The sequence below is a fragment of the Pelobates fuscus genome, chromosome 7, assembly GCF_036172605.1.
Source record: "Pelobates fuscus isolate aPelFus1 chromosome 7, aPelFus1.pri, whole genome shotgun sequence".
Taxonomy (NCBI): domain Eukaryota; kingdom Metazoa; phylum Chordata; class Amphibia; order Anura; family Pelobatidae; genus Pelobates; species Pelobates fuscus.
This window is the reverse complement of record NC_086323.1, coordinates 144,117,617-144,138,512: the sequence shown is the minus strand read 5'-3', so window position 1 is coordinate 144,138,512 and position 20,896 is coordinate 144,117,617. Positions and strand designations below refer to the sequence as shown.

General features: G+C 43.2%; 1 protein-coding gene across 2 annotated transcripts in view; it reads left to right on the top strand.

The window, feature by feature from the left end:
• The window catches only part of PLXNB1 (plexin B1), a 199,614-nt gene that overhangs the window by 114,907 nt on the left and 63,811 nt on the right, over positions 1-20,896 (top strand). For both annotated transcript variants that reach the window (XM_063426751.1, XM_063426749.1), the window contains 3 exons: positions 2,817-3,951; positions 5,331-5,513; positions 20,718-20,846. In XM_063426751.1, coding sequence (XP_063282821.1) covers positions 2,818-3,951; positions 5,331-5,513; positions 20,718-20,846 — 1,446 coding nt within the window. In that variant the 5' untranslated portion in view covers position 2,817. The remainder of the gene's footprint in view (positions 1-2,816; positions 3,952-5,330; positions 5,514-20,717; positions 20,847-20,896) is intronic.

The window sequence follows — 20,896 nt, the reverse complement described above, 5'->3', positions numbered from 1 at the left end:
TTTATTTATTTATGGAGAGACGGAGGGAGAAATATACTTTTATATAGTTATACATGGAAAAGTGTGAATTGTTGGAAGTTTAAAGCGATTTTCAAATTTTAGGCCAAACTAATAGAATTGAAAACATAGCTACATTGGAGATTTTTTTCTGATTTGGCTATTGTGATTTAAAATTTGAAATTGACTTTAATTCACAGTCATGGTTAATCACTAAATTCTATTTAAGGCCAAAGTTTGGCTATTTTTTACCTTGAATTTGAAATTCACTTTGTTTTTTCACTTTTATAATTAACTCTGTTTGAATTCCTAACAGTTCACACATTAGTAGCCTTGCTGGTCGTATGTGTCCTCCTAATCTAGCAAGAAATTGACAGCTGATTTTTTGGGGGGAGGTATGGGCCCTTGAGGAATTCTGCACATACAGGCATTTTAGGTGTAAATCTGGTCTGGATGCAGGCAGCTCCTAAGGCATTCCCGGATTCATCCTTGAGAAGTTTTGATGCATTGCATACCTTCTAACCATCCTGATTTCTGCGGGACAGTCCTGATGTTCAAGTCCGGTCCCGACTTTGTTCCCCAGTGTTCTGCTTTTTAAAAAGCGTAGCGCAAGCACATCATAATTAGTATTCGCACTGCACACAGAGAGCACTAAAACAGTGCTACCTGCAAGTCCTGCCCTCAGTGGACTGGCCTACTTGATTGGCAGTCAGCCTGGCACGCATTCATGCCAGGCCGACCTGACAGTTATTTGGGCAGTTCCGCCTCCTTTCAGGTCGGTCTACCCAAATGTGAGTTGTGCCAATGAGGCGATTGTGTCACCAGCCCCGCCCCTTTACCCGCTCCCACCAGCATCCTGCTTCTTGGGAACACCCATGTTTGCGGGGCATGGCCTTGTGTGGGTATCCCATTGATTGGCAAGCAGTTTTTTTCTCTCTCTCTCTCAGGGTTATTTACTAGAGTGAGAACTGTCAGGAAGTGAATTTCAGATTTAAGGCCAAAATTACTGAATTGAAAAAATTGTCAAAGTCATCAATGCTTCCAGTTTAGCTATTTTGGTCTAAAACGTGAAATTCTCAATGAATCCCCAACAATTCTCACTTTGGTAAACAACCACGTTAGACTACAATTAACTATACATTTTCTATCAGTTTGATTTGTGCAATAAATAATGAAAAATGAGTGCCACTATGCCAATTTTGAAAACTAACACCTAAAATATGTTCTTTCTAAATGTATTATTTTTTTTTATCAAGGTTTGTAATGTGATATTTCATTTCTTTCCAAATGCGCTTTCCATTTTTTGTGAAATAATTTACCTTTAAATATGCATTTAATAATGAAAACCAAAAAATAGCTAAAATGACACTTAATAATCCCAGTATTTTTTATGCCTGTGGTACGGGGCTGGAGAATGAACTGATGGTTTATTACTAATTAGAATTTCATTTAAATTAATAGGAATCCGTTTTTGAGTCTTAGGGCTAGATTCTATTATGATGTGATGTGCTTATCTCTTCTAATTGAAAATAGCGTTTTTCCTTTTGACTTTTATGAGAAAAATGCTATTCAATTACAATAGATAACCTTATCTCATCTAACAGAATCTAGTCCATAATGTGAGAAATTCATTAAAGTGTCACTGAGAGAAAAGTGCATCAAAGTTTTTAAAGTTTAGCTATCGGCATGGAAACACAATGGAAAGTTCTTGGATTAAAAACCCCTTCTGTCACTTACCTCAGTGAAGTGCCGATGTCCCTCGGCGGTGACCCAGGTCCACCTTCATTACCAGCTGGTGGACTCGCACTCGCATTAGGATTTCCTCATAGGAAAGCATTATACAATTTTGGGGTTTTGGGTGACACTGGATGTCCCCATGCATAGCGTGAGGACGTCCAGGATCAGTTAGGCGACCAAAAGTCACCTAACAGCTCCGAAGACCCTCTAGTAGCTGTCTGGTAGACATCCACTAGAGGTGAAGTTAACCCACCAAGCTAATTATTGCAGTTTTTAAAAAATTGCTAGATCTACCGTTGCAGGGTTAAGGGACATGGGACAGTGCACACAGATCACTTTAATGAGCTGAAGTGGTCTGGGTGCTAATAGTGTCCCTTTAATCTCATTTTGTTTTGGCAGTTTAATGTCAGAAAACCTATTATGAGTTTTTTTAAACCAGATTAAATGTTAAGTCAAATTTTGAGATGTAGATTTGAAAAGTAAAAAGTTTCTTGTTATCCAAATAGCACAAACAAAAAACACTAAACTGACGTTTTGGATTGAAAACTGCTATAATGCCAAGATAGTCATGTTTGTTTGTCTTTTATAAATTTGCAAATTCAGTCTTGAATTGACCAAAATTTACTACGTACAGCATGCATCACTAGAAGTATGAATTGTTCAGAATTCATAATTTAGGCTACAACTGCTACACTGAAAACATAGGTGACTTAGTGACTTTAAGCCCTAAAATGTTACATTTGCTTTGATTTTTTAACAAAAATTTAAATTCAGTAAATTTCAGTAAATACCTATTATTTTTGTTTGGATCAATTATTCAGTTGACCTTAGATTTCTTCCTCCACCCCATTCCCTCTAATGCCTACAAAGATAATAGAAGCAAATACAATAAAAGCAATTTTTTATTCCATTATCCTGGGTGAAGGCTGGCATTATCAGCATCTCTTTGTTTAGCGTTCCAACCATTAATATGTATTCCTGCTTTGTTTTGTCTTGTTGTTTTCGCACCAAAAGGTAACATTTGTTCAATTGTATAATTTACATTTTGCAATTTTGTAAACTTTTTTTTTCTTCTATTGTAGAATGATCATCATGCCACCAGGAACTTTATTTCTTGCTGCCTTCTGTTTCTTTGGGACCTCAGTCTCAGGAGCACGACCATATGTGATCTTCTCACAGAACAATACAGCATTCAATCACCTCACATTGGATGCCAATACAGGCACTCTGTATCTTGGAGCTACAAATTATCTTTATCAACTGACTGAGGATTTAGTGGAGGAATCTGTTGTAAAGACCGGACCTGTTTGGGACAGTAAGGATTGCTTGCCACCTGTGTCAACGGAGTGCCCCCAAGCCCAAAATACTAATAATCACAACAAACTGTTATTGGTGGTGCCAAGCCATAAAGAACTTATTGTATGTGGCAGTGTGTACCAAGGAATTTGTGAAAAAAGGCGTCTAGGATCTGTGGATGCTGTCCTTTTTAAGCCAGAGAGACCTGTAGACACACAGTACGTTGCTGCAAATGACCCAAATGTGACCACAGTTGCCCTGGTGGGCCTTTCTAAAGATGGTTCACCTCTTTTGTTTGTGGGTCGTGGGTACACTAGCAAAGGAGCTGGTGGAATTCCTCCAATCACAACTCGGAACCTTGAAGTAAAGGATAATGGTGGCATGGAATCCCATTCTGTGTTCTCCTATGAAGACACTGCAAAGTTAGCTGTGGTGGGACGACTCTCAGAATACAACCATCATTTCATCAAGGTTTTCACCTACCGATCCAGTGTCTACTTTCTCTTTTATCGACGAGACATCAAATCACAATCCAGGGAGTACAAGACATACATTTCTCGTATCTGTCCTGATGATTCACATTATTATTCCTATGTCGAGTTGCCTTTAGGTTGCGTTTCTAAAGAGAAAAGCTACAACCTTCTTCAGGCTGCATATGTTACCCAACCAGGGGAGAAGGTGGCCAACGGGGCAGTAAATACTAGTGGGAATGTTCTGTTTGCAACATTCTCTCAGTGGCAGGCTGTGTCTGGAAAAGTAAGTGAGGAATCGGCTTTGTGTTTATATTCCATGGATCATATTGATAGTTTAATTAATGAAACAAGGGACATCTGCTACACCAAGGATGGCAAAGCCCAGGATGGAAGAGAGCTAGCATACATTGAATATGATGTGAAATCAAATTGCGTCCAACTGCCTTCAGTAAGTATAATTTCCTGTTCAGTCTATCTAACATAGATGTTTACCTGGTGTGAACAAACATATATTCCTAATGCTATATTGTTCTACTACCAGGGCCCCCCTAAATGAAATTGAAAAAAAGGGTTTTAGTCATCTTTTTTCCAGCTCTGAGACTCACTCCATGCAGCCATTGTTCTGCAGGCAGTCCCCTCTTCGCCTTCTCGTCCAATCCAATGCTTCTCAACGAGATGCATTAGGGAAGAGAAGCGCATGCATAGCGACTGCTGCACTCGTCCTTTTAACCCCTTAAGGACCAAACTTCTGGAATAAAGGGGAATCATGACATGTCACACATGTCATATGTCCTTAAGGGGTTAAATGCTTCTCAAAGGGAAGCCTTGATTCCAAAGCTTCCCTGTGATCAGCATTAGAGGGCATTCGTCATTGAACATCACATAATTGAGTCTGACTTGGTTATTGCAGCAAATAGCAACATCCAGTGACTGTCAGAAAAACAGCCACTAGAGGTGTGTTTGTCCCGGCAATGAAACCATTGGCATATCTTCAAAGCTGCATCATTTTACATTGTGAGACGCACCCAGACCACTTCATTTAGATAAAGTAGACTTGGTGCCTATAGTGATCCTTTAATTCTTATTAAGGAAACTATGACTTGAATATTTAAGAAAAAAAAATATTAATGTGGCTTTCTCTCAAGGATTCTAAACAAACTTTAGTTTGTAGCAAGGGCTTATCATGTATTTTTTCTAATGGTCTGCTGTATCTGATAAAGAACTCAGACACACAGTAAGTCTCTAAGGATGCATATAAATATATTGAGGCTTTTTGTTTTGCAAAGCATTGTTAATAGGTTGGTCTAGTAAGAAAAATAATTCATGATGGCGTTTTTTAAATTGAACTTTAAAAGCATATTCATGTATTTTAAAGACTAGAACAGAGTGGACTTGCGGGTCTCCTGCAGGCAGACACTTTACAGGAGAAATTAAAAATACGTAGCTACATTTAACCTGTATACATTTTTGTTGCATAAGACATTCACTCATGAAGAGGTCTAAAACTTTTTTTTAAAGATTTTGGAACTAGACTTTTAAAGGGATTCTCTAGTGCCAGGAAAACAAACCCATTTTCCTGGCACGGTAGAATGTATAATTAAACTGGGGACAATCACTTTACAAGAACAGGCATAGTTTACTATTTCAATTCATCTGTGTTTTGACCCCCATAGAATGTCCTACATAACTGCGTGGGACTAACATATTCAAAAGTTAGAAGTATAATATTTGCTAATCTCTTCTGATGGCAAATTTATATTTTTCCTTGTGGTTCCTTTCATTTATTCTTTGTTATTGTTTTGTCTCTGCCTATGTTGTTGACTTAAGGATACACTTGATGCCTACCCATGTGGATCAGATCACACTCCTAGTCCTATGGCACGTCGTGACCCCCTTGACTCTGTCCCAGTATTTGAGAGTCCCACCACTCGCCTCACTGCCATAGCTGTGAATGTAGAGGATGAACACACAATCGCGTTTATTGGAGACAGCAAAGGACAACTTAACAAAGTAGGTGTCATGGGGATGGTAACAATGGTATTATACTGTAACTACTGAACTAAGACAGCCGCCATAGATCATTAATCACTGTCGCTGCTCGGCAAATTAACTTACTTTCTCCAAGGACGGGTATTTTGTATAATATTTATATGCTCTTCTGTAAAGAAAGGGAGGGAACATAAAAGTGATGCAGGTATCATTTATTAGGGCCTGGGGGTCATTGAGGCTAATTCAACAGCTTTCACACCAATCGTCTTAGGACTGTACATGTTAGCCTTAAATGTTTTATTTTTATAGGCGTCCTCAAATTCAAACGGAGATCTGGAAATATGCAAAGGGTAACAATATATTGAACTAAATGATATTATAAACACTTATTTAAAGGCAGGTGACATGTTTCTGATATCTCAGGCTAAATTGTGATTGAGCTTTCAAATAGGTTGAACTCTAATTTTGACCTTATCTATGAGCATATCTATGTGAAGTATCGGTGGACTTAACACAACATTGATTAACACAACTTTTGGGTTGAATTTGTGCACCTCCTGGTCCCAATAGGCACATCATCATTTTTTTTATTAAGTGCCCAAGACTGTTCATCTCCTGTGCCCTCTAAAGGCAATTTCATTACAAAAGCGCCAGAAGACTTGGCATTGCTCAATTCCTATATGGCAACTATTAAAGAGGTCTAGAACTCTGGGCATTTCTTGAACCATGTTACTTGTTATTACTATGTTGCCAATGAGGTAATACATAAAGTAGCAGCCACTGGTCATGCCACTACACAAGTATTGTTGGGGTCCAGTAGACATCACACTTTTTGTATTAAAATGAATAGTCAATCAGTTTTATATTTGTGATCCATTGGTTCTCTCTATGGGAGTGTTGGGCAGTTGTTAACTTGCTCTTGTGTGTTTCCACCAAGCAGAAACAGGTTAAAAATTAAGAGGGTTAATGGCAGGTTTGGAAACCATGCAGTAACTAGCTGTTAACGGATCACATTCTATTCTAGGAGAGCCACTAATAGTACTTGAAAATATTCAGTAAAAAACTATCGACAATTTTCTGTCACTAATGGTGAGATTTTGCAGTTGGAAAACAGCCGCTACTCGCCGAGGCTAGTGGCACTTACTCATTTTTTATATATTCATACATTTTCATCTTTGATCCATTTTTTGATATGCTGAAAAAAAATAATACAAAAAGTTGTAAAATATACTAAATAATGGGGAAGGCTTACCCAGCAATATGAAATTAAATTGAGGCCAACACTAGAAATAAGCATTAAGTCTAAACAATAGTCACATTTAAAATCTATGGTAACTATGAAAGCCACGTCTTCACACGTTTCATTAAATAAAGTACATTATTACAATGTAACAGATCAAATATCTCTTGATATTTGGATGAGCCACTAAAAATAAGAAGTGTGAGAATGCATCAAACAGTTTTGTAGACCAGGAGCCATTAGTATTTAATATAGTAACATAGTATATGCATGCTTTTTATTTTCACTTCAAAGTGGATCTGTCACTGTCTGTGGACTTTGCATAATCTGCAAAGACCCCTAACAGTGATATTGCCACTGGGGTACCGTGGCCAGGGAGGGCAGGTAAAGTTTTACTTACCTGAACCTGTCCTTCCCGGATGCCCCACTGTCTTCCTTGTGCTTCTTTTCTGCTCTCGACTCTTCAGCTGCCAGGAGGCGAAGTTTATATTCTCACGCATTCGATCTATGAAGAATGCTGTGATTCTGGGTCCTCCGTAGAAAAACATGACGGTTCGGGAAAATAATAAGCTTGATGGCAGTACCTACGCCTAGTGTCAAGCTTTGTCCGGCAGAGGAAAATTATTGAAACAAAGTAGTCCCCACTTGCCGCTTCAAATGACAAATGAGCCCAAAAGATCAAAGTTACTTAGGGATGCTGATGAGAGAGAATGTATAATTATTCCGTTTACACTGAATCATATTGTGGGAACTTTACATTCTATGTATTGGATTGTGTGCGCAGATTTTGCCACATTTATTTCTGGTAATGTAAAACTGCCTTTTCTGGGAATTTTCTAAGATGATGCTGTGATGTGAGCTGTGTTCAGCGTCATTACACATAGCATGATGATTCTGGGAGTGTCTAGTGCTTCTCTGTCTTCATCGGAAATGGAGCATCTGGTGGAAGAAGATTTTCCACTCTCACTGTGTTTTTTATTTTTGTAAACATTTTTCCTTAAAAAAAAAAAAAAACAGAAGCAAAGTGGAGGCCCAGTAATTTAAACACAGTAATTACTCTAATGTCTAAAATAAATACACTCTGGGCACCAATACAACTTTGATGCATATGATATGATATGGTTATGGCTCTTAATTAATATGCTGCATTTTTTGCATGCTCAAATCTTTATAGTTTTTGCACACACACACACACACACACACACAAAAATGTTTTGAAGAATGCTGCACTATAAACCTGCCCCCTTAGCCACATCCCTTACTCCAGAAAAATACTTCCTTATCAAATTTATGCACAAAGGTCAGTCACTGACTGTACTGAATGACCTGAAGTACCTGCTCATGGAGCCTGCGGTGTCCACGAGGTTGACTGGTCACGATACTCAACTTCATTGCTCCTGCCCGACATCCTGCAGCCTCTGATGGGGGACCCACCGCTGGGGGACCTTCAGACTGCCTTTGGACTTGCCTCTATGCCTTACCCTTTTGGATCTGACACCTGGATATTCTCCTCTTTTATAAAGCCCCTTGCCTTCATACACCTTCCTCCTCCAAAGTATCTTGTAAGTTGTGCTTGTAAGGGATCGCTGCTCTGCTGGGTTCTAGATCCCGGAAAACAGAGCCCAATGGGCCGTCACACACTACGTGTGTATAATTTCTCAGACTGTCTGCAGCCAGATTATGAATTAAAAGCAGCTCACTCAGTGGTGATGGGGCAGAGCTGTGTAGTTTTTCTAGCACAAGTGGCGTGGCTAAGCAGAAAGGCTTAAGGTGGAGCACTGTTCAAAAACTGTAAAGATTTGCAACATTTAAAAAATAGCATGTTAATAAGGTCAAAACCTATCACATGCATTAAATTACTTTGGCACCTGGAGTGTCCCTTTAAGTAACTTGTTGTCTCAATCTTTTTCTTGCTACAGTGTGTCTGGGGCCGCAGTCTTGGTTATGAAACTGTTTGGTTCTTTACATGCATAGCATGAATGCATTACGTGCAGTAAATTCATGACATCCCTAAACCTTTTGCTTCATCCCCATCTGCTGGCAGAACTAACAACTGAAGGTCATGCTCAAGGTCAGGCTTGCTTCATCAGCAGCTCAGGGCAGCTTTGATCTTTCAACACCATATTGCCTCTTAAGGAGATGGATTGTTCATTACTCGGAAGGGGGTGAATAGTGAGCCTGGATTGAGAAGTGTAAAGTGCATAACAGAATTCATGCTAAATCTAACATTCGTTTTATGCCAAGCTTATTTCATTTGTACACACAGTATATAGAAAAGTGAGCACTGAAATACCCCAAATACAATGTAACAATAATGAACCTACACTAACAAGCCCAGTAAATTGGGGTGGGGGGATTTAATATGCATGAATTAAAAGTAACCACAAAAAACAATGTTGTGAGGTGTAATAAATGAGGAGCGGTGTGGATCAAATCACACCCTGTGAATGAAACCCTAATTGGGAGTGAAAGACCATATCATTTAGCAGAAACTGTTACAATTTCCAAAAGTGAAGGTTTTGAAGCAGGTATACATTGATCAGCCACAACATTAAAACCACCTGCCTAATATCGTGTAGGTCCCCCTCATTCTGCCAAATTATCTCTGATGCATTGGTGCATGGTCTCCACAAGAACTATAAATGTGTCCTGTGGTATTTGGCACCAAAATATTAGCAGCAGATCCCTCAAGTCCTGCAAATTGCGAGGTGATGTTTCTGTTGATGAGATTAATTTTTCTTACACATCACACAGATGCTCATTGAGGTCTGGGGAATTTGGAGGCCAAGGCATCACCTTGAACTCTTCGCCATGTTCCTCAAACCATTCCTGAACAATTTTCAAAGATTGCTCGGGTGCATTATCCTCCTGAAAGAGGCCATTGCCATGAATGGTTGTACATGGTCTGCAACAATCTCTGGGTAGGTGGTTCATGTCAAAGTAACATCCACATGAATGCCAGGACCCAAGGTTTCCCGGCATATCACTGCCTCCACCAGTCTGCCTCTTCCCATAGTGCATCCTGCTGCCATTTCTTCCCCAGGTAAACAACGCACGTGCTCCCGGCCATCTACCTGATCTTAAAGAAAACACAATTCATCAGACCAGGAAATCTTTTTCCATTGCTCCATGGTCCAGTTCTGCCCCCTTTGGTGGTGGACAAGTGTCATAATGGGCACTCTGACAAGACTGCTGGTATGCAGCCCCATATACAGCAAACTGTGATGCATATACAGCAAACTGTGTTTTCTGCCACCTATCTGTTATTAAGCATTACGTTTTTCAGCAGGTTGAGCTAAAGTAACTGTTTTGTGTGATTGGACCAGACAGACTAGGCATCGCTCCCCATGTGCAAGAAAGAGCCTTGGGCTCCCATGACCCTGACCGCGGTTTCCCCGGTTGTCCTTACTGGGAACACCTCACGAGACTTGCCGTTTTGGAGATGCTCTGACCCAGATGTCTAGTCTTCAGTATTTGACCCTTGTCAAAGACACTTCGATCTTTTTCTTTGCCTATTTTTTCTGCTTCCGAAACATGAAATTCAGGAACTGACTGTTTACATACACCCTAATAAATCCCAACCCATTGATAGGTGCCATTGTAACGATATAATCAATGTTATTCCCTTCATCTGTCAGTGGTTTGAAGTTTGTGACTGATCAATGTATAAAGGAGAACGTAACTATGTAGCCCATCTTGAAAAAGTCGGATAATTTGGCTGCATCTAATCTACACTTTGGCATTGGAAATGGAGTAAGTCTTATTATTTCTGGTGCACTTTACTGACATTTCTCTGGAGGACAAATCCAGACCTTTTTTTTTTTTTTTAAATTCTTTATTTTTGTCATATTTTATAATATTTTCAGTGTCGTTGGGGTGGGGGTACAGAAAAGAACGAGGTGATAAAATTATTGTTACAGAGGTCAGAAAGCTTATTTACCATTGTGATGACAATCATACATAATATACTTGCAAGGTAAGGTCTTTCATTGGTTGCGATATCACACGTGTGTTGGTACTTTTGTGTTATCCATGCAACATTTGTTGCTGCGCTGATTCTAAGGGTTAGGGAGGGGTACAAAAATAGAAGGGGGAGGGGGTACGGGTACCCTGTTTGCTTATTTTTAGTTTTTATACATCGTTGTGTTTTCAGAAAGGTTATTTTCATTGTCGTTGGTATAGGGTACAGGGGAGGATGAGGCAACAGGGGGGTGGTTCAAACAGTGCCAAGCATAACATTGTTGGCATTAACAGTCATACGGTATAAGCATGTTAGGTACAATTCGTCTTTGGTTACATTAATTGCTGTGTATCCGGGTACCAATACTTTGTGTGTAACCTTTAAGATTGTTCTGAATCTAAGAGGGGGGGGGGGGTACAAAAGTAGTAGAGGGAGGGGGTACGGGTGCCCTATCTAGTTCGTTTACGTTCTAGTTCAATATTTTCGTAATTTGATATGTGTGTCGGGTTGTGTACCTTGAGAGGTATAGGTGGTAGAACAGGTGAGGGGTTGTATAGAGTTGAAGGGGGGTGTCGGGTCCCCTATCTGACCTGTTTCACCGTTCGGTTTGTTTCCCCGTCTAGATATGTGTTCTTATGTATTCATGGTCGGCATATTTGTCTGTGGCCGAGTCGGTGAGCAAGCTTATGTCAAGGTGTGTCCGAGTTTGCATATCATGTGATGCGGATTTGTCGGGGTATACGTTTATCGTACTAAGGTAAGTCGATGGGGTCATAAGTGGAGGGTTGGTCTCAAGGTAGTTCATTCTCATGGGGGTCTCTTTCTGCTGTTATATGGGGTACGGTAAGGCACGGGGCCCCGGTCCGGAGGGGTCAGATATGCTCTGGGTGTTCTTTTGGTTTTAGGGTTATTCCCTGTTCTTGCGCAGTGGGGGGTTCCTATTGTTTCGAGTCTTTTGTGTCCTATATTATAGTTACCAAGGTAGGGATGTGTCTCCCTCGATCCAAGGGTCCCAAATTTTGTGGTAGCGTTTAGGTGTGTCGTGGAGCAAGGATGTGAGTTTGTCCATTTGTATGTGATCTAATATTTTTTTTGTGATGGTTGTCGGGGATGGGATTCGGGGGGTCGACCACAGTTCCGCTATTGCTCTTCTAGCTGCAAGAGCTATGCGGGCGCTAAGTTTGTTTTCTGCTCTTGTGAGTTCTTCCAGTGGTTTTGATAATAGTAACGCCCATGGGTCTAGTGGGTATGGTTTGTGCAGTATTTTAGTTAGTAGGTTTGTGACCTTTGTCCATAGAGGTTTGATCTTGGGGCAAGTCCACCAACAGTGGAGGAATGTCCCTTGTTCGCCGCATTGTTTCCAGCATGTGTCGGGTGTTTTGTGTATGATTGCTAGCCGTTTGGGTGTGAGGTACCATCGGAATAGCATCTTATATGCTTGTTCTGTATGTGTTACACAGATGGAAATGGTCGCCGTAGCGTCCCAGATATCTGCCCAGTCTGTGTTGTCTCCTGGAGGTCCCAGGTCCCTCTCCCACGCCGCGATGTATGGGAGGGTGACCTGGGTGGGATGGGTTGCTAAAGTCGTGTATAGGTCGGATATTTGTCCTTGTCTGGTCGGGCATTTCATGCACTCCTTTTCGAATCGGGAGAGAGTTGCTGTGCCTGCTTGCTGGATTGTCGGGTTTGAGGCGAAGCTTCGTAACTGGATGTACCTAAAGTGATCGAACGTCGTCAGTGTGTCGGCGTCTTTGATTTCCGTGTATTGAATCACCTTGTTATTTAGATATAGGTGTTGGAGTCTGTCTATGTCCCTTTGATCGAAACTGGCAAATTGAGTTGGAGTGAGCCCTGGTGGGAATAGCTTGTTTCTCCATATCGGGGTCATTGGAGAAAGGAATGAGGATAGATCGAATTTATTCTGTAATTTATCCCATAGGTCTAGAGAGTGGGTAATGGCTGGGGCAGTTGGGGGGGGCAGGGGTCGGTGGGGTCTTGGGACCCACATGTAGAAGGATGGAAGGTCTCTTCCAAATATGGTATGTTCGATATCTACCCATCTTTTGGTTTGCGGGGGTGCGTGCCATTGTTGGATTTGGGCCAGTTGAGCAGCTGCATGATAGTGTGAGAAGTTAGGTAGTCCTAAGCCTCCTTGCTTTTTTGGGATATAGAGGGTGGTTCTGCGGACCCGGGGTTTGCGGCCGTTCCAGATGAATTTGTCGACCGCCTTTTGTAGCGTTTTGAAGTCTGTTGTGTTGAGGGGTATGGGTAGTGTTTGGAAAAGATATAGTAGCCTGGGAAGTAGGTTCATTTTTACGGAAGTAACTCGACCAAGCCATGATATTCCCAAGGTCTCCCATTTTTGGAGATCGGCATGTGCTTGGCGTAATAGTGGTGTATAGTTGTTTTCGTATAGGGTGTGTAGGTCAGCGGGGAGCTGAATTCCTAGGTATGTTATGACTGCCGGGCTTATTCGGAATGGGTGTTTGTGTTTGAGGTCAGTTAGTTGTGTTTCCGAGATTTGTATTGGTAGTATTTCCGATTTTGCGATGTTTAGTTTGTACCCTGCCACTTCAGCGTATTCGTTTATGGTGTCCAATAAGGAGTCTATGGAGTGATCTGGGTTAGTGAGTGTGAGGAGTATATCATCTGCGTAGGCGGATACCGTGTACGTTTCGCCCCTGATGGTTATTCCCTCTATGCTAGGATTGGTGCGGATAGCGTGGAGGAGAGGTTCTAGTGACAATGCGAACATGAGGGGTGAGAGAGGACAGCCTTGTCTCGTGCCGTTTAGGATCGGGAATCTAGGTGGGGAAATGTTGGGGAGCAGAAGGGCTCCCTGTGGGGAGTGGTATGTTGCCCGTAGGAATGCTAGGAAGGGGTTCGGGAAATTCATGTGTTCTAATGTGCGATAGAGGAAGGGCCATAGTAGGCGGTCAAATGCCTTTTCGGCATCCAAGGAGATCACTGCGGTGGGGATTTTGCGGTGTTTGGCTAGCCAGATGAGATCAATGTTTCTTCGTGTGTTATCTAACGCTTGCCTGTTGGGTATAAAGCCCACCTGATCTGGGTGTATTAGCTTGTCTAGGTATGGATTAAGTCTTGTGGCCATCATCTTGCTCATGATTTTGAGATCTACGTTAAGTAGAGAGATAGGTCTATAGTGATCCGGCTCTGTGAGGTCTTTGTTAGGTTTGGGGGAGCAAGCATATGTTCGCTGTTGTCATGTCCGGTGGGAGATGGTCTCCCTTCAGGGTAGCGTTAAATACTGCGCAGAGGTGTTTGAGGAGCAATGGGCTAAATTCTTTATAGTAGAGGGCGGTATATCCATCAGGGCCAGGGCTTTTGTTAGGTTTGCAGGCCCCCAATGCCGCTGCCATCTCTTCCACCGTCGCTTCAGCCCCTATGGCATGTTTAGCATTTTGGGGCAGGGTGGGTAGTTTTAAGCGCTGTAGGTATTTATCTATTATTTCTTGGTATGTTGCTGTCTCTTGGTTAAGGTGTGGGGAGTGGTTATATAGTGATTTGAAGTATTGCTGGAATGTGTCGCCTATCTGGTCAGGCAAATCGGTAAGTGTGCCCGTTTTTGTGCGTATAGAGCAGGGGTAGGCAACCTTCGGCTCTACAGATGTTGTGGACTACATCTCCCTTGATGCTTTGCCAGCAATATGGCTGTAAAAGCATTCTGGGAGATGTAGTCCAAAACATCTGTAGAGCCGAAGGTTGCCTACCCCTGGTATAGAGGATATTTTCTTGGCTTCTATGCGTTTTTTGAGTCGTCGGGCTAGCATGGTGTCGGCTTTGTTGCCCTTTTCGTAGTATTTTTGTTTAAGCCACATCATTGCTTTGGTTGTGTCTGTAAGGGTGAGTTGTTTAAGGAGGTCTCTAGTGGCGGTTAGATCGCGCAAAGTTTGTGGGTGTGGGTTGTGGTTCATTTCTAATCTTCGTAATTCAGTTAGCGTGTCCGTTATCTGTTGCATTTTTCTCTTTTTATGCGCAGAGGCAATGCTAATTAGGGTTCCCCTGATCACTGGCTTGTGTGCAGCCCATAATGTTATTGGAGAGGTTACCGAGGTTGCGTTGGTGTCGAAGTATTCTTTTATGGATTGAGCGAGTGATAGTCTTATTTGGGTGTCATGGAGGAGTATCGGGTTTAACCTCCAAGTCCAAGGCCTTTTCAGGTCTGGTATGCGGATGGTGATAGTTATATCTGCGTGGTCTGACCACGAGATATTACCTATGGATGTGTGGGTTATCTGGGTCGTCAGGTTCGGAGAGATAAGGAAGTGATCTATGCGTGAGTATGTATTGTGTGGATTCGAGTAGAAGGTATAGTCTCGGTCGGATGGATGTTGTGCTCTCCATATATCTACTAGTGTTTGTGTGGCTAGGAATTGTGCAAAGTATGCGTAATTTCTTGATGGTTGAGATGTAGGCACCCCGCGGGTCGACCTGTCTATGGCTGGGATATGCGTGGCGTTGCAGTCTCCACCTATTATTATTCTCTTGCCTGTGAAGGCTTGTATGTGGGATGCGTAGTGGTTCCAGAACGTGTTATCTGGCACAGAAGGGGCGTAAACCGAGCTTGTGACGTAGGGGGTTGCGCCTAGTTTACCTTCTATCGTGACATATCGGCCTTGTGGGTCTGCGGTGCACCTGACGTCTGTCAGGGGGCAAGTGGTTTTTAGTAGTGTGGGCCATGTAACTCCGATTATAGTATCGATTGGTAAGGGGGAATGACCTTTTGGTTGTGAAGTGCGTTTCCTGTAGGAGTAGTATATCTATGTTCTGTCTGCGGGCCCATCGTAGGAGGCTATGTCTTTTGGTGGGTGCGTTAAGACCCCTGGCATTGATGGAGACACATTTCAGTAGGAGGGGCATTATGGCGGTTAAATGTCCAATATGGTTCTACTATTCGCCTGGGCGTGTAGAGTATCTGTGGTTAGTGGCCGGGGCGGTGGTCGCGCCCAGAGGTGGGCCGGGGTCCCGTGCCTTGGGTATAGGGCGAGGAGGGAGGTTGAGGAATAGAGGCGAGGGGTGGGTGGGGTGGGGGTAAAAGTAGACTAAAGGTGGGGTTCTCCCTATAAGGGCCCTAGGGGGCCTGTCTATTGGTCTTATACGTTGCCAATAGGTGGTGGGGTGGGTCGCCTGACGGCTCCTTAAGGGTCAAAGGTGGTAGAGGATAGAGTAGTGGTCTACGGTGGCGGGTAGCCAGAGTCGCGGTCTGGTCCTTTGGTCAAGTCATTGCAATTATCTTATTAGCACGTAGTTGTGTGTGCCACAAGTCAGTGTCCGCGGCATCACCCCCCCCCCCCCCCCCCAGCCGCCCCCCCATAGGGCGGGGCAGCCGGGGGGGGCGGGGGAAGGCCGCGTGTGTGTGTCGCCAAGGGGCGAGTGGTAGGTTTGTGTATTGTACCCAGAGTCAGTCGTCATTTGAGGGATGTGGGTCTTTCCCATAGGGCGATGCGTCTCAGTGTGGTCGTCTTCTATTGTTGCAGTCATCGCTGGTGTGTAGGGTGCCGTGGTAGGGGGCCACTGGTTATACATTAGCGTTCCTGAGCAAGATAAAGTAATAAATATTTGAACATCATCGCTTCATATTAATACAGTTATGGTTATATAAGTGCTAGTACATTCTCTTCGCATTCCTATAACATACCCATTCCTATCAGTATTGTAATTTCCCCTCATTCCCATCTTATTTTAGTTGTGTTACCTCTACGTGCTCTCCCCTTATGTGAAGTAGCTTTAGTGGTTTACATGTTGCGGAGGAGCAGGGACTGAGCTGCCTTTATGTTGTAGACTGCTAGTTGTCCAAAACTATACATTCTATGGTATTCCTTTCGTGCATGGTATTAGGCCATGTGGTCTGTCCTGGCTGCTTCGGTGTGGCTAAGTATCTATGTTTCTGTTGTGAGTAGTTCGGTTCTCTGGTGTCCCTGAGTATCGTCTTTTCCATATCGGAATCTATGTATGGTAGCTTTACTCAGGTGCTGTTATGCGGGTGTTGTGGTGCGTCCGTTGCACTTTGTTCATGCTAGAGGTAGTGTGTAGCCTGATATCATGGTCAATTGATCTAAATTTCCCCCCCCCATATTACTCACTTTATTAAAGGACTATGGTGTTTGTTTGTCCCTTTTTTTTTTTTTTTTTTTTTTTTTTTTTTTGTGTGTGTGTGAGGATGTGCATATCAGGGATTATTAGTAAGTGGCTGGGAGTCATGCTGCAAGGTTCGTTTGTGATATCGCTATATCCATGCTGTCCGCTCTGGATAGCCCCCCATAGGCAGCGTGTCTCTTTCATGCTAAGTAAGACAAAAAAGGTGGTAGCGGTTGGCGCATTGTGGAGAACATGTCTCCCATGGCGACCTCAATTACCACATACCTTATGAGTTGGCATATGAGCATATAGATTGGTACCGTATGTACATTTTAGCAGTGGTAAGGCGGATATTAATTCTAGGCCCTGTCCTCATAGGGTCGCCTGTAGCTAATTTAGCCTGGGGGATATATTCAATTATACCATGGAGTATATAAGCACAGTCTGTTCTTATAGAGTTAATGTTGAGATGTTGGTCTCTCAGGTGCGGTAGTACCTGGGTCAGGGTATGTGCACCATATTGCTTAGGTGTTTCGTGTCCCCTTTGAACCCACGTGTGTTATAGTTATGGCTATTCCTTAAGATTGGAAGCTGGGTGGGATAAGCCCATATGGTTGGGGGTGTTATGAGTGTGCAAGTGGGTGGGAGCGTGTTTATGTCTCAGCTATGGGTATACATTTGGTTATTATCATGTCATGCATAAGCAAGGAATACTTAAGTGTCCGTAATGAGGGATCATCGTCCGTTTATCTTGCTGGTGGCGGTGGCGTCTGAGGCTGTCGGTATATAGTCTCTGGGTGAACTTCAGTATGTCAAGCGTTGGAGTCTCTGGGTATGGGAGCAAACAGTCTGTGGCAATGTGTTGATCGGGGTCTTCATGTCAGTTTGCGGTGTTCAGTTCTGAGCGCTGGGGTTCAGGTTATCAGGAGGTAGCCGGCGTTGGTGGTGAGAATCTCTTTCCCTTCGGGTGGATGGTGTCTGGGTTAGGTCGGATCCCTCTCCATGGTTGGTCTCAGGGTGAGGTAGGCCCAGTCGTTCCGCGAAGTTGGCCGCATCTGCGATGTCGTGCAGGGTGTACGTGTGGTTATTCCGGCGTACCGTGAGTTTAAAGGGGTGCCCCCAGGCGTACCTTATTCGTCGTCGCGTTAGTTCCAGGGTGAGTGGTTTTAATTCTCTTCGTTTCCTCAAAGTACTGGGGGCCAGATCCTGGAAAAACATCACCGGGTGGCCTTCTATTTGGAGGGGGTTGTCTCTGGCTGCTCTCATTATGGCCTCTTTTATGTGAAAGTAGTGGAGCCTGACTATCACATCCCGCGGTCGGGCCATGCCTGGTGTGGGGGCTCGCAGGGCTCTGTGGGCACGATCCAGAAGGAGCTCGGCCGGAGGTGCCTCTGGGAGCAGGCTGCAAAATGTCTCCCTGATGGTAGATGCGAGGGATTCCATGTCGATCGTTTCGGGTATGCCTCTAATTCTTATATTATTTCGGCGTGACCTGTTTTTGAGGTCTTCCTGGGCATCCTCAAGTTGCTTCATTTGTTCCTTTAGTTCTTTTATGGCCTGATCTTGTGTATCTGCCCTGGTGGTGGTGGCGGCCATTTTATCTTCTAGTGAGCTGGTTCGTTGCACGAGGTCGGTGAGGCCTGCTCTTATGGGCGCCAGGTGCTTAGAGAATTCTGCGGCCATATTAGCCTTGATATCGTGCAGTAATCCACGGAGGTCTTCTCTTGTGATAGGGTTAGTGTTTTGGTGGTGGCTAATATCGCTTGCCGTCGAGTCGGAGTCATACTCCTTTGGGTCTCCGGTCTTTTGTTCCTCCTCCGGCCTGCGGGTTTTGAATATCGGGGCCACTGCCGACCCCTGCTTGGATTTACGTCCGCCGCCCATATTGCCGGGTACACCGTCGATGGCAGGTTTAGGGGTGTGTTTTTATTGGGTGGCTTTGGCTGCAATTGCTGCTAATATTTGCTTTTGTAGGACCAGGTTGTGCGGAGCTCTAGCAGAACGCCGCCATCTACACCGGAAGTCAAGCGCCGCCCCCCACAAATCCAGACCTTTTAAAGCCACGATGGAGGAAGTGTATTGCTGTTTCAGCCAGAGGGGGTCCTGGTGACCACAGTGTGTCTCAGTTTGTATTCCAGCGCTTTACATTAGTGTTTTGTACTCCCAATACTTACCTGTATCCTGTGATTGTTTCACACTATGTATTCCTTCTATTTCTTTTAAGCCTATTGAAGACTTTAAAGATTGTATTAATCTATAAACTGTCCACTTTTGGAAATCATAACAGCTTCTACTACAATGTTGCGTTCCTCATCTTCCAATTAGGGTATCATACACAGGGTTTAAATTTTATTTAAAGGACCACTCTAGGCACCCAGACCACTTCAGCTTAATGAAGTGGTCTGGGTGCCAGGTCCAGCTAGCTTTAACCCTTTTTTTTATAAACATAGCAGTTTCAGAGAATCTGCTATGTTTATACTGAGGGTTAAGCCAGCCTCCAGAGCCTCTAGTGGCTGTCTCATTGACAGCCGCTAGAGGCGCTTGTGTGCTTCTCACTGTGAAAATCATGCTTTCCTATGCGACCGGCTGAATGCGAGCGCGGCTCCTGCCGCGCATGCGCATTCAGCCGATGACGTCGCGAGGAAGAAGAGGAGGAGGAGGAAAGCTCCCCGCCCGGCGCTGGAGAAAGAGGTAAGTTTAACCCCTTCCTCCCCCCAGAGCCCGGTGGGAGTGGGTCCCTGAGGGTGGGGGCACCCTCAGGGCACTCTAGTGCCAGGAAAACGAGTATGTTTTCCTGGCACTAGAGTGGTCCTTTAATTTTTAGCCTGCTGGATGCATAACTGTTACCTACCTCACAAATCATGGAACTGATATAATCTGAGATGGGCAGATCGTTCTCTCGTATATGTAATGGTAATGGTCACAATTTTAATCATCCACAGTCTCCTTGGAAGTGGAATCTAATGCATTGCCTTCTAATCTTGCATAAAAGGTGTAAGTTGCGCTATGAATATTTCTCACAAAAATAATTAGCTCTATATACTTTTTTTTACAGCACTTAGCTCAATGCTTTGGAGCACACCTCTAGCACCCAAAGGGTTTATCACCGGTGACATATTAGTGTATTCCCCTCTGAGATGTGATCGTAATACATTGTTACAGCTCAGTTAGCTCTCAGAGATAAGGCATCACAGCTGTTGTCTCTTTAACCTGACCCCCCTATACCTTTGAAGTGACACTCGAAATGACATCCAGTTACCTAGCCAAATGTGAAACTGGTCTCACATTGCACAAGGATATCTATAATCTCATTTATGACTCTGGATCTTTCATTGTTACTTTATGAACCATTTAAGCCCAGCATCAACTTTATTACATTCCTCTATCCGCTGTCTGTTGCCATAACATCTGTCCATCTCAGGTTATTGAAACATGACCTGGGCCATACTCAGCCGGGAGATATCAATTTCGCTTGTATTTCCAGATAAATTGTTTGAAAATGGAGATACGATACCTCTTTTCTACCACCTTAAAGCGGTTTTATTGATATGTTTACTAAAAAACAAAGGAGTTTATTTACTAAACGGAGAATCGTGGGCAGTTGATACAGGAGTCCAAAACATTTTAGGTCAAATGCTCTAACGTTCAGCTATTTTTAAAGCTTTGCTATTTTGTCAATTTTATTTAACTATTTACAAAACTCTTAAAGAGGTAGGTTTTTCTTCAAAGGAGTTAGAACTCAGTGTGTTAATTTACGAAATCAGTGACTTCATCAAAAATGTTTATTTAGGCTAAGTATTGTCTGCTACATCTTTTGGCCAACTGCTAAGTTTTTGTTTTTACAAAAATGTTCCAAATGTTACTTTTGTGTGTATCTTTGTGTAAAGTTGCTAACTCTAAATTAAACTTGTGGAACTATTTACAGGTGTATTTGGGAGGAAATGGCGATTCCCATCTGTATTCGATTTTACCCAACCAGTCAAACACTGCTGTCTCTCCCGACCTCTTATTTGACCCAGGAGAGAAACACTTATACATCATGACCCAGACTACGGTAAGTGATAACCACAGGGTCTGCAATCAAACTGGCCAATTCAGAAGTGC